This window comes from Falco peregrinus, chromosome 5 (genome assembly GCF_023634155.1).
Source record: "Falco peregrinus isolate bFalPer1 chromosome 5, bFalPer1.pri, whole genome shotgun sequence".
Classification (NCBI taxonomy): Eukaryota; Metazoa; Chordata; class Aves; order Falconiformes; family Falconidae; genus Falco; species Falco peregrinus.
The window spans coordinates 67,958,748-67,970,367 of record NC_073725.1 but is presented as its reverse complement, the minus strand read 5'-3'; the positions used below and the strand labels follow the sequence as shown (position 1 = coordinate 67,970,367).

Genomic DNA, 11,620 nt, shown 5'->3' with positions numbered 1-11,620 from the left:
CCTCGTCGGCCCCTTCTCCCCCATCCCTCCCGACCCCCCGGCTTTCGGCCACCCCCCCCCGCCCCACCGTCCTGCCCTCTCCGCCTCTCCAGCCAGCAAGCAGCAGCCTCTCCTGCCCCCCCCCCACCCCGTGCGCCCATCGGATCCGTTATTAAATAAAAAGGTTGATTTCAACAGTTTTCAAGTCCTTAAAAAGCTGTGTTGGGGGGGAGGGGAGGGATGCTCGGGCGAGCCGGAGACGGCTAGGAGAAGATGTGGATGGCTTGGGTGGCGGGAGTGTGGCACGCGGGGCACTCGGGCTCAGCTTTGCCGCAGATGCGCATGGCGCACTCCATGCAGAAGAGGTTGTGGCCACAGGGCACCAAGGCGGCGATCACCTCGCTCTCGAAACACACCATGCACTCGCGGGAGCTCTTGCGGTGCCCGTCAGAGCTGCTGGAGTCGGTGGGCGAGCCCGAGGCAGCGGAGATGCTGCCGGGCAGGGAGGAGGAGGAGGAGGAGTAGCCGGTGCTGTTGGAGAAGGAGGAGAGCGAGCCCTGGGTGGGCAGCCAGGACAAGGTGCTGACGGGGTCGCTCTGGATGCGGCGGGCTAAGGGGTGGTCCAGGGCCACGCCGCCGCTCTCGGGGAGGGTGGGCGAGTGGCGCGGTGTGGCCGCGCTGCTGTTGCGTCTCTGCGAGCCGTTGATGGAGGAGCAGCTGCTGAAGGCTTGCAAGGGGTTAGCCGAGCGCTCGAAGGGCGACCAGATGGTGGTGGGCGTCGTGAGGTCGAGGGCCAGGAAGTCGAAGCCGAAGTCGCACTCCTCCGAGCCCAGCGGGGCCGGGGGCTCGCTGAAGGTGAAGCCACTGCTGGTGCTGTAGGGGCTGGTGGGGCTGGCGTCCGCCACCCGCCCACTGTAGTAGGACTCGGTGGAGGCGCTGCCCAGGGAGCTGAGGCTGTCGTTGCGGAGGGCGGCCGAGGGGCGGTGGGCAGGGTGGGGGGCCTTGGCCCACAGGCTGGCCGTGCTGCCCTGCAGGTCGAGGCAGACGTCGGTGCCATTGGAGTGGAAGTCGTTGTCGGCGTTGACATCGATGAAGGAGCCTGTCCTCATGGTGATGTGCGCCTCGATCTCCTCCCTCGCCCGGTCCACGTTCTCGGGCATGCCCGTCACCTCGAAGACAGGCTCCTTGTCCCGACTGGGCGTCACGATGTAGGTGTGCGTCTGCTGCTGGATCCGCTTGATGGTGGCTCCCTTGGGCCCCACCACCAGCCCCACCACCCGGTACGGGACCCTCACCTGGATGGTGGTCTGTCCCGGCAGGTTGGGGGGGCCCTGCATCGCTCCTGTCAGACCATTCACTTTGTTGCGCGTCGCCCGGATCATGGAGAAGTGCTCGGCGGCCGAGAGGATCTCCCTTTTCGCCATCTCCACGTCCTCCTTCCTCCCAGTCACGATGAAAACGGGCTCCTCGCCCCTGACTGGCGTCTTGATGTATGTGTTGGTCTTGGCACGTAGAGCTTTGATTTTGCAGCCTGCAGAGCAAGGAGAAGGGGAAAATAAAATGACACGTCAAAGCGGAGACTGCGCAGGGACCCCCTGCCCGGGACAGTGAGATGCAGGACCAGCGGGTCCCTTGGGTTCTGCACCTGCAGCACCGACACCCCTGGAGCAAGGGGGTCCCCCCTGCTTCAAAGGCAGCCAGGGGCTTGCAGTGTGGTGCTGGGGCGCTGCACCATGCCAGGCTCCAGCGTGACCCTCTGCCACTGCCTGCCCTGTGCCGCAGCGGGGACTGAGGACCTGCGGGATGCAGGGTGCAGCCTGGCTCCGGGGGGCTGCGATCACACGTGGGCAGAGGGGCCGGGGCCAGCAGCCACAGGGGCACCTCCTGGGCTGTTGTGGGGAGGGGGAGTTGGGTTTACATGAAAGGTGTTCAAGGAGGTGCAGGATGGCAGGGAAGTGGGATCCTGCAGGTGTGCCGGCACCTCTCACCACCAGCTAAACCCGAGGAACAGCCCCAGCTGCACCCCGACGGCAGCAGCAACGGAGCCGGGGCACCCTGCAGCCGGGCGGCACAGCCCCCCCGCCGCCCCCTCCCTGCCCCCAGGGAGGGAAGCCCAGGGCAGCGAGGCTGGGGCAGGGGTGCTCACAGGACACCGGCTCTCCCCGTACTGGAAAGACCTGCTTCCTCCGCCCCAGGAACATGATTCAGCAGGCAGAGCCCAGGCTGGGCTGCAGGAGAGCGGGACTGGGCTGCCAGCTCTGCCTTCACTTCGCAGAACCCTGGGCAAGCCCCTGCCCCTCTTCTCCCGTGGGCAAGCTGGGCTCCGTGGGCAAGTCCCTGCAGTGCCCAGCTGGCCAAAGGCTCCTGCCCACGCCAGGGTGGCTGCCACTGCCCTCGCCCGCCGGTGCAGCCCTGCTCCCCGCAACCCCAGCCTTGCTAATTGCATCCGCTCTGCCCGCTCCTGTGCATGCGCTTAATTAAATCCACATGAGCCAGGAGCTCAGCACCACCGGCTGCCCTCCGCTCCCGGCACACGAGGGTGAGTGACCCCCCCTGCCTCCCACCCCCCACCCTGAGCTTTAACCAAAGCAAAGTAGGGAGCCTGGGGGGCTGGAGGCTGCCCCAGCAGAGCCCCACGAGCCAAGAGCCACACGCCGGCGTGGAGAGCTCGGTCCCGGCAGCCACAAGCCCTGGCCGGCTCCTCTGCAAAGGGCTCAAGGGCTCGCTCTGGGCGCTGCTCCTCCTCTTCCCAGACACTCCTGGAGGAAGGGCAGGGCTGCTCTTCCAGCTGGAGAAGGGAAAGCCCTGGAAGGCTGAAGGGACCCGGCCAAGGGGGTGGCACATGGCACTCAGGGATGTCTGTCCTAGTCAGGCAAAGCAACCCATGCTCGCTACCAGCTGGGAGCACGGGGGGCACACTCCTCCTGCGGACCCCAGCGCAGGGCATTTACCGGGGTATGAAGCATCATGAAGAACAAGAAATAAAAAACCTGCCAAAATAAGCGAGTTGCAGCTGTCCCAGGGGGCACAGCCCGGCTCTTTGGAAGAGCTAACCCCTCTGAGAGCAGGACACCAGCCTCTCTGGACACTGCCTCCAAAAAACCTGGAGAGCAGCCCTGGGATGCTGCAGCCCTACACCCACCCTGCTGCTGCCTGCAGGGTCCCGGGATGGCGACAGGCGGACGGGAGGGGCAGTCTGGGACGGAGCAGGCAGAGCAGCAGCCAGACAGACCTGGGGGGCTGAGATCTCCCTCCGACGGGGGGAAAACCCTCCGGATTTCTTACAAGCCAGGCTGGCAGCGTTGGAAGGCCACCTCCAAGCACGTGACGTTGGAAAGCCACCTCCAAGCACTTGATGCAATCAAAGCAACGTCCACCCTGCCTTGCCCCAAGGATTTGCTCCCAGCTTGGGGCAGCGGGACAAGCCCATGTCTGACCCTCGGTGCGAGCCTGGCCAGGCAGGGCTGGGGACTGGGGACACACGATGCTGCCCGTTCCCCAGAGCTGGGGAAGCCACCGAGCGGCTGCGGGGACGCACGGAGCAGGAATGTGGGTGGAGAAGGGTTTGTCCAGGCTTCTCCTAATTTAGGACAACAACTGGAAGGTGTATTTGTGGCTGGGGGCAGATGGTGGGGAAAGCAATAGCCCAGTCACTGGGGCACAACCAGCAACCATCGAAAGTGATTTTTTTTTTTTTTTTTTTAAGTGTGTGCCAGCTTCTAGAGGCTGTCCAGAGCGAGGTGCCTCCAACTCCCATGTTTTCCTCCCCGATTTATTCTGGTACCTGCTATAAGCTCTCCCCCTGCTTGGCAAACTGGGATGAGTGTGGTGGCAGCGGGCAAGGGCAGCCGCCCTGGGAGCCACCACGGGGCTCTGCCGGTGCTGCCCTGCACACCAGCCTCGCACCCGAGGTCCAAAATTTGCCCTTCGCAGCAGGAAGCCGCAATTCCAAGATCCCAAGGTATCGGCAGCCGCCAGGAGCTGCAAACAGGAGTTGCCTGGGAGCGTGTCCCATGGGGGACATGGCACAGCGAGGCTTTTCCTCGCCCCACTCCACCACGCCGGCTGCACTGGTGGGACCGAACTGATGCTACGGCAGCACAAAATGGAGGAAGAGCATATCCTGCTGCTCCTTGCCAGCCCTTCCTAGGGGCAAAGCCGGAAACCTGGGTTAAAAACTAAAGGGGTGCCCGGCTGGGCCAGCTCCACTCTCCTCAGACAAGCAGGGCAGGAAAAACACACACGACCCGCGGCTGCCAGATGCTGCTGGGGCCACCCATGGCACAGCAAATCGCACTGTGGGTCAGAGCTGGTTTTTCTAATCCTGGCGTAAAAGAGGACGGCAGTGGGGGTGCTGGCTCGCCCCCCTGCCTGCCCGCAGAACCACGCAGGGAAACCTCATGGCACAGGAGGCAGCCACCGGGGAAGTTGCTTGCCCGAGGCCACGTGCTGGCATCTGCACCAGGAACCGCGCTCGGAGCCTCCATCACTGCAACACCCCGGCGAGGGCTCCCAGATGGCTGCGTCAGGGATGTGGTGGGGGCCAAGCCAGGACCACCCCATCCCCCAGCCACCCCTCGGCCACGGGGACCCTCGGGAAGCAGCAGGTCCCAAACGCCCGGACCGGGAAGGATGCGCAGCCCCCCCGGGGTAGCGTTCAACGAAGCACCTAACCTGCCCCCGGCACAGTGAGCAACAGGTCTGCAACACCAGGACCTGGTGAGGACACCCCGTCACCGCAGTACAACCTGCCCACAACGCTGTCACACCATGCCCAAGCCCCCCGAAAGCCAGATGTACCCAAACCGCACAGCACAGGCGGTTTAACCAGCAACCTGCAACTGGAGGAACGATCCACACCAGTACGAGGTATTTCAGTCACGTCCCCACAAGCCCCAACCTGAGCACATCATCGCAGATGGCTGCATCCCCATGATATGCTGCTGTGGCACCACCATCCATCCCACCGGAATGGGGCTGGAGCGGGGGCCACCAGGCGTTGCCGGCAAACCCACCACCTCGCCCTGGCACCGCCGGACCCAGCACCTCACCTCAGCCAAGTGGCAGTGGTTGGCATCCCCACGTCCTACGGTTGGCATCCCCAGGTCCTAACCTTGCCGAGGGCCAGCACGCAGCGTTAATGACGAGAGGGGAGGAAGACAAGGTGCCAGACTTTGCTACACGGCTATGAACAAGACAGCTTTAAAATCACTTTTCAGATCCAAACCAAAAACCCAAAAGCAGGGTGAGGGGACGGGGGATGGGGGGCAGCCCCAACAGACCCTTCTCAACGCCACAGCCTGGGTCTCACAGGGCCCGGGGGTGGCTCAGTCCCCACGTTACAGAGCTGAGAGTCCCTGTGGGGCCAAGTTCGTCACAACCCACGGCCGTGCTCAGCTGCGAGCCAACATTCCCATTCTGGGGGTCTCAAGCATGTGCAACCCCACCGAGCCCCAGCCCCTCACATCGTCACCCAGCTCTGCCTGCAGAGACGGCACCAATGGGAGAGTGTGAGCCGGCTGCTCCTCTCAAACCCTCCTGTCTCCACACTCTTCCTCCCACTGCCACCAGCTCCCAGCCACCCTCTGCCCACCCCGTGCAGCTGCCGGCACGTTCTGCTCCGCAAAGCCGCCTTGCAGAGCCACGGTGCCCCGGCTGCACCATCCCACCTGCCCTTGGGCTGGGAAGTCGTCAGTTTTGGACAAGAAACAGAATCCCAGAGGATTCTCCCCGGGATGATGCGGTGATGGAGGCTGTGCCCCCTGAAGGCCCCCTGGGCACCACCAAAGAGGACATTGCCCCCTGCCAGGAGCCCCAGTTGGATCAGGGCTGCGAGCGTCGCAGGAGCCCACGCAGACCCACAGAGCACAGGCTGGGAAGTGCCTCCCCATACTCTGCGCTCCGGCCGTTCCCCAGCCCAGGGAGAAGAGACCTGGTGCAGCTCACCCCCTCGCTGGTCCCCGGCACGTCCAGCACCTGCTCCGACGGAAGGTTGCCTCCTCCACCTAATACAGGCAAAGCCAGCTGATCCCCTTGGCCAGGCCACGTCTCCGTATGCCCAAGGAGCTCTGCAGCTGCAGTGCCCCGCTCGGAGCTACAAAAACCCAAGCAGGAGCCTCTGATGGCATTAACCAGGAGGACCGTGTTTGTCACAGCCTCCGCAGCCCAGGAGCCAGCTGATGCCTCATGCCCAGCCCTCTGGAGCCTGCTACCCGTTGCAGAAAGATGTTGCCTTGCCTCTTCCCCAGCTCTGCAGCATCTCCCAGGCTCCGACCCAGCGTTACAGCCCTCACGCTCCCCTTCGCTGCAGGCGAACGGCACAGGACGCACCAGGACAGGGCCAGGGGCAGAAGATGTTGCACCTCCATTGTATCTCACCTCCCCTCTTGCCGGGTGCTTCTTCCCACCTCTCTGCAAACAGTAATTAATTCATACTTGCAACCACACTGCAGGAGGCAAGCACATCACACCTTCGCTGCTTCTTCTCCAGACACCGGGAAAAGCGAGGCAGGGAGGCTGGGCTCCGCGCCTCGGGCCAGAGAGGAAGAAGATCGTGCCAGAGCCAAGACGCGCAGGCAGATACTTCAGCGATCAGATCAATCTGCGCGACCAACTTCAGGAGTTTCTGGCTCTGCTGCGACTCGGAGAGCTGGGCGGAGGCAGCTGGGCCAGCCTCAAAGGATGCAGCGTGATGGGCAGAGAAGAGCAGAGAGCAGCAGCCCAGGTCTCAGAAATAACAAGAGGATTCACGGCGGCCTCAGCAATCCACTGCAAGTTTGCAGATGCTCGGGCTGGCCCAGAAACTGGGGCCTGTGGTCTCCCCGCGCATCCTCCCAGCGCTGAAACACCCGCCGCGTTTTGCCAGGGAGGAGAGCTGCTGTATTTCATCCTTCCCTGGATCTCCCCTTCAAGCATCCCAGCATCTTGCATAAACAGCAACTTTCCCAAATCCTTCACAAAGCTGCCAACAGTCCCTGCATGTCGCAGATGGGGAAGCAGAGCCCGGGAAAGGAGCTGGGTCCCACGGGAGGCACGTGGCGTGGGAGGGGAGCAGAGCCTGGGGGGCTCTTGGCTGCGCTAGCCACCCGTCACCCCCCTGGCCTCGCTGGGGTGCTGCTGGAAATGCACCTCTGAAGCTGGGACACCGGGGAGCGGTGGCAGCACGGTGCCAACACAGGAGAACCAGGGTGACTCTGACGTCCAGCCCGCCCCACGCTCCCGTCTCCCCTTTCCACAGCGATTCTGTGCCCAGCACCGCTCGCCCTGCCGGTCAGCAAGCTGAGCCCGCACCACTGCCCACAGCACTTTTTGGAGATGGTCCCTCCCATGGCAGGAGTCATGAACGGGCTTGCACGCAAAGGCACGGCCACGTAACCCCGCCAGGCCATGCTGCCTTTTGCTAGCCAGCCGGGCACGGAGAAGAAACGCTGCAGATCCCGGCTGGCAGATGCTGATCCGGACAAGAGGTCGTAGCAACAGCCTCTCCAGCCCAGTCAAGAAAACACAGATCAGCTTTTACACAACAGAGATTGACATGCTGAGGTGCTGCTGCTGATCCCTTTTGGAAAGGGTTAAATTAGCAGGTCTGGAGGAAAGAAATTGAAGAAAAAACAGAACTCTGAGATAATCATGTCGGTCCAACAGCCTCTGCCCCACCTCAGCCCGCGCAGGACAGCCACGTGCTGGTCCGACAGGCAAAGCTGGGACCTCCCAGGATGTCCCTCCTCGCCCTGATGGTGGCAAGAGGCCACCAGGCTCTGGGGACAGCAGGACCAGTCCCAAAGCTGTGGGGAGAGACAGCCAGCCTCAACTCAGGACCTTTCCAGGGCACCCAACACCCCCGTCTTCAGCCCTTCCCACACTCCAAGCTCGGCAGCACCACACGTGCCAGCCCTCCCCGGGCTGGGCAGCGCAGGAAAGAGGGGATGACGGAGGAACACAGTGAGGGAGGCCAGCCCAGCCCTGGCACACCTCACCAGCGGGGCGATGCCAGGCCTGCCAAAGCACCCCCAGACTCAGCCCCACGCTGCTGCGCAGCCAGAGCCCTGCTGCCATGGGACTGCCGAGGGAAACTCGCCCAGAGGGACCTGGGGACCGGAAGGACCCGGGAGCCAGCACGGCTGTGGGAGGAAGAGACAGGTAGATGGGCTCTGCCTGTTCTCGAGCTTGGTGCGAGACCCAGCGAGGCAGGCAGCTGCGGGCGACCACAGCATCGCCCCTGCTCGTGCTGCCCTGCCCTCACACACCCCTGATTCAATGCAGCTACCGGAGAGGAGCTGGAGCACAAAGATGCTCCTGTCCCCTCGGATGCTGCCCAAGCACACCTCCTGCCAGCAGAACCAGGGCTGGGGGGTCCCAAGCACCCCCCTCCATGCCAAACACCCAGCACAATGGGCCGCGAGCTGCAGAAAAGCCGAGAGCAGGAGAGGGGCAGGAACATGCCGTGGAGAGAGTCACTCCAGCCCATTACCAGCCGACCTTCGAGCCCACTGGTGGGGCACGGTGCCCCCCGGCCCCCCTCCTCAAGCTGGTGTACTAATTGCTTTCACAGCTCTCTTCTAGGAGTGCCGTGAGCCCACAGAGCTCAGCAAGCACCCGAACCCCGCACCGGGCAACCGGGACAGGTCCCTGGGTGCACGTTTAACGTGTCGGGGTGCCAGAGGCGCAGCACAACCCCCAGCCCCAGCCAGCCAGGGTGCCAAGCAGCAGCTCACCAGACTCACCGAGCCAACGTGGTCCAGACCCCGTGACGGGTTTTCCCTCAAGCTGCCAGCCCCCCCGCGTTGCATGGAGCCCACTGGCGAGGCCACAGCATCCAGGTCCCCATCCAGCGCATCCAGCAGCACCATCCTCCGGAGCAGGACGCGGCGCTGAGCTCCGCTCCTCGGGTGCCATCAGCGGGCTCCGCCGTGCCGCTGGGGTACCCCGGTGGGGCTCAGCCCCCGGGTGGGGCTCAGCCCCTGGGGTGGTGGGACTGGTGAGGGGTGTGCGGAAAGTTGGGGAGCCGGACGCGGGGCCGGCTGGGAGGCGGCGCAGGCCAATGGGAAGCGCAGAGCATGATGTCACCGCGCTCATCGCAGCGTGGCTCTGGCTAACAAAGAGAACAATGAGGCTGCCCAGCGCCCCGCTTCCCCCCAGGAAAAACAGACCCTCCAGCCCCCTGCCCCGCAGTCCCCCGGCCGGGGGAGGAGGGGGGGAAGCCGGGGGCAAGGCTGACCCTGCGTGGCCGAACCCCCCCGGAGCCAGGCTCGCCATCGCCACCGGGATGCCTGCGGACCGCTGCCCCCCTTTCCGATTTTTTCCCCCCGAAATTCTCCTCCACGGGATCTTTTTTTTTTTAATTTTTTCTTTTTTTTTAAAAAGGTGAAACTTTGGTCCGGGGCGATTGCGGCTCTCCCGGAGACAAAGCCCCGGCGGCACACCCACCCGGGGGAGCGGGGCCGAGGCGTGCCTGGGTCCCTTTGTGACAGCTGAGCGGGGCTCCGCGCCCCCCCCACCCTCATTACCCAGTGGATTAATTATCGTTGATAGCCAAAGCCCGCGACACGGAGCGGCGCTGACACGCCAAGACACGGAGCCGGAGGGAGTAGGGCGGGGGGGGAGGCGGCGCCCGGGTACAATGAACCGGAGCCTCCGCCGCGCTCCGGCGGCTCCCACGGTCACGCGTGGCGCCGGGTACACGCCGTTACCCCGCAGCGCCGGGGCCCGGGCCGGCACCGAGCGGCGCCGCTCGCCCTCCCCCCCGCGTTAACCTGCCGCCCCCGCGCCGCCGGGACAAAGCCCCGAGAGCGGCCCGAAGGCAGCGGGGGGCAGGGGGGTCCCCGCGCGTCGGGGGTTACCTTGCCGGCCCACGATCTCGGCGACGTGCTCGGAGCTGGGCACGGGCACGCACTCGGTCATGTTCACGCTCTTCTTCCTGCTCCCCGGCGCGCCCAGCGGCTCGGCCAGCAGCGCGCCGGCCGGCGCCAGGTGCGGGGCGAAGTTCCCGAAGGCGGCGGGCGGGGAGGCGGGGCCGGGGGCCGGCGGGGAGCCGCCGCCGCCGCGTTCCCGCACCTGCAGGCCGCCCGCCGCCGCCTCCGGTTCCGCCGGCCCCGCGCCGCCCGCCTCCGCCGCCCGCCGCCCGCGCTCGCCCGCCTCCTCCAGCCCCAGCAGCGAGAGCTGGTCCAGGGCGAACCTCAGGGCGGCGGCTTCGTCCTGTGCCGGCGGCGGCGGCGCCTCCCGCTCCCGCCCGGGCTCGGGCTCCGGCGGCGGGTCCTGCCCGGCGGGCGGCGGCGGGCTGAGCAGCGCCAGGCAGCGCGGCGGGCCGCGGGCGGGCTGCCCGCCCTCGGGCTGGTAGATGGAGCCGGGCATGGCGGCGGAGCGGCGGCTGGCCGGGAGGGAGCGGAGCGGGGCGGTGGCGGTGCCCGGTGCCCGCCGCACGCCGCCTCCCTGCGCGCTCCCCCCCCCCCGACCCGCCGCGCCGCCCCGCCCCCGCCCCGCCGTCACCACGCCCCGACAATGGGCCGCGCCCCGCCGCGCGCATGCGCCCCGCCCCGGCCCCGCCCCGCCGCAGGAAGGGGCGGCCCCGCCCCCGCCCCGCCGGCTCCCGCGTGTCCCACCGCCCCGCTCCCCGGCCCGTTGCCCCCCCCGCCCCGCCCCAAGCCCCGCCCCCCTCCGGACACCGTACCCCCCGTATCCCCCTGCCCCCAGCCCCACTCCCCCGCGTGTCCCGTCCCCACGAACGCACGAAGCCGGGTCGAGCCCCGTCTATCGCGCCACGGCAAAACGCGGGGGGGGGGGGGGGGGGGGGGGCGCGGGCAGGGGGCCACGGGCCCCACAGCCAGGTTGCAGGGCACAGCCGCGGCAGCCCCCTCCCTCCCCCCACAGCTCCCACCCCGGTGGCTGCTGTCCCAGACCCCCCACGGCAGGAGGGCGCAGGCCAGAGAAGGGGGCACAGGCTGGAGGAGGGGGCGCTGCCCTGCGCAGCCCCTTTATTAATAGACACCAGGGCCAGAAGGGGAGGCCCCGCGCTGGCACCAGTGCCCCCCGTGCCACACGCACTCAGGGGTGCAGAGCTGCAGCCAGCGGCTCCTGGGGCACCCCAGGGTGCTTCCCTCTTCCCGAGTCGCTCCAGAACTGAAAAATTTTTGCCCTGTCTCCCACCTTTCTCCCTTGGTTCTTTAGCTCCTGCGCCGCAGGACTCAGCAGCTGCTGCTTCAGAGCCAGGATGCCCCGAGACCACTGGGATCTCGCCACATTCCCAGGCCACCACTGCCAGGGCTACTGGCCCCACGGCAGCGGCTGGCCCGCTGCACAAGTTACCTCCAGTCATTTGTTCCACCTGGAGCCTCCACAGATGGAGCTTGACGGAGCTTGTGGAAACCCCGGTGGCGATGGCACAACCCACGACTTCACTGTCGCAGCATCGAGACCATGATCAGCTCAGGTGCCACCTCAACTGCCCAGGCGCTCCACAGGCTCTGTCCTCAGACTTCATCTTCTCCGTTCTCACGGGACTGTCTCCCCCAGTCGCTGCCTTCGGGACTAATTCAGCCATTTTTCTTGGGATTCTCTTTAACTGCAAGAACCATCGGTGTCTGGTCCAGGAACCCCCATGGCAGATGTTTCAGATGCTGGGAAACATCAACTCTCCTGGTCAGTG

The 11,620-nt window shown here is 65.9% G+C and overlaps 1 protein-coding gene across 1 annotated transcript; it reads right to left on the bottom strand.

Moving 5' to 3' along the window:
- Window positions 1–76: 76 nt before the first annotated feature.
- MEX3D (mex-3 RNA binding family member D) lies at window positions 77–10,461 on the bottom strand. The gene is made up of 2 exons (XM_055806448.1): window positions 9,819–10,461; window positions 77–1,510 (listed from the first exon to the last, which is right to left on the bottom strand). Exons 1-2 carry the CDS (start codon window positions 10,327–10,329, stop codon window positions 243–245), a joined length of 1,779 nt encoding a protein of 592 aa, XP_055662423.1. The 5' UTR covers window positions 10,330–10,461; the 3' UTR covers window positions 77–242.
- Between the last annotated feature and the right edge of the window lie 1,159 nt (window positions 10,462–11,620).

Excerpts from the sequence above, each read along its gene's own strand:
- MEX3D (XM_055806448.1), bottom strand. The coding sequence starts at position 10,329 with ATGCCCGGCTCCATCTACCAGCCCGAGGGCGGGCAGCCCGCCCGCGGC. Across the intron at positions 1,511-9,818 it reads CGAGATCGTGGGCCGGCAAG|GCTGCAAAATCAAAGCTCTA; the intron begins GTAACCCCCGAC and ends CTTGCTCTGCAG.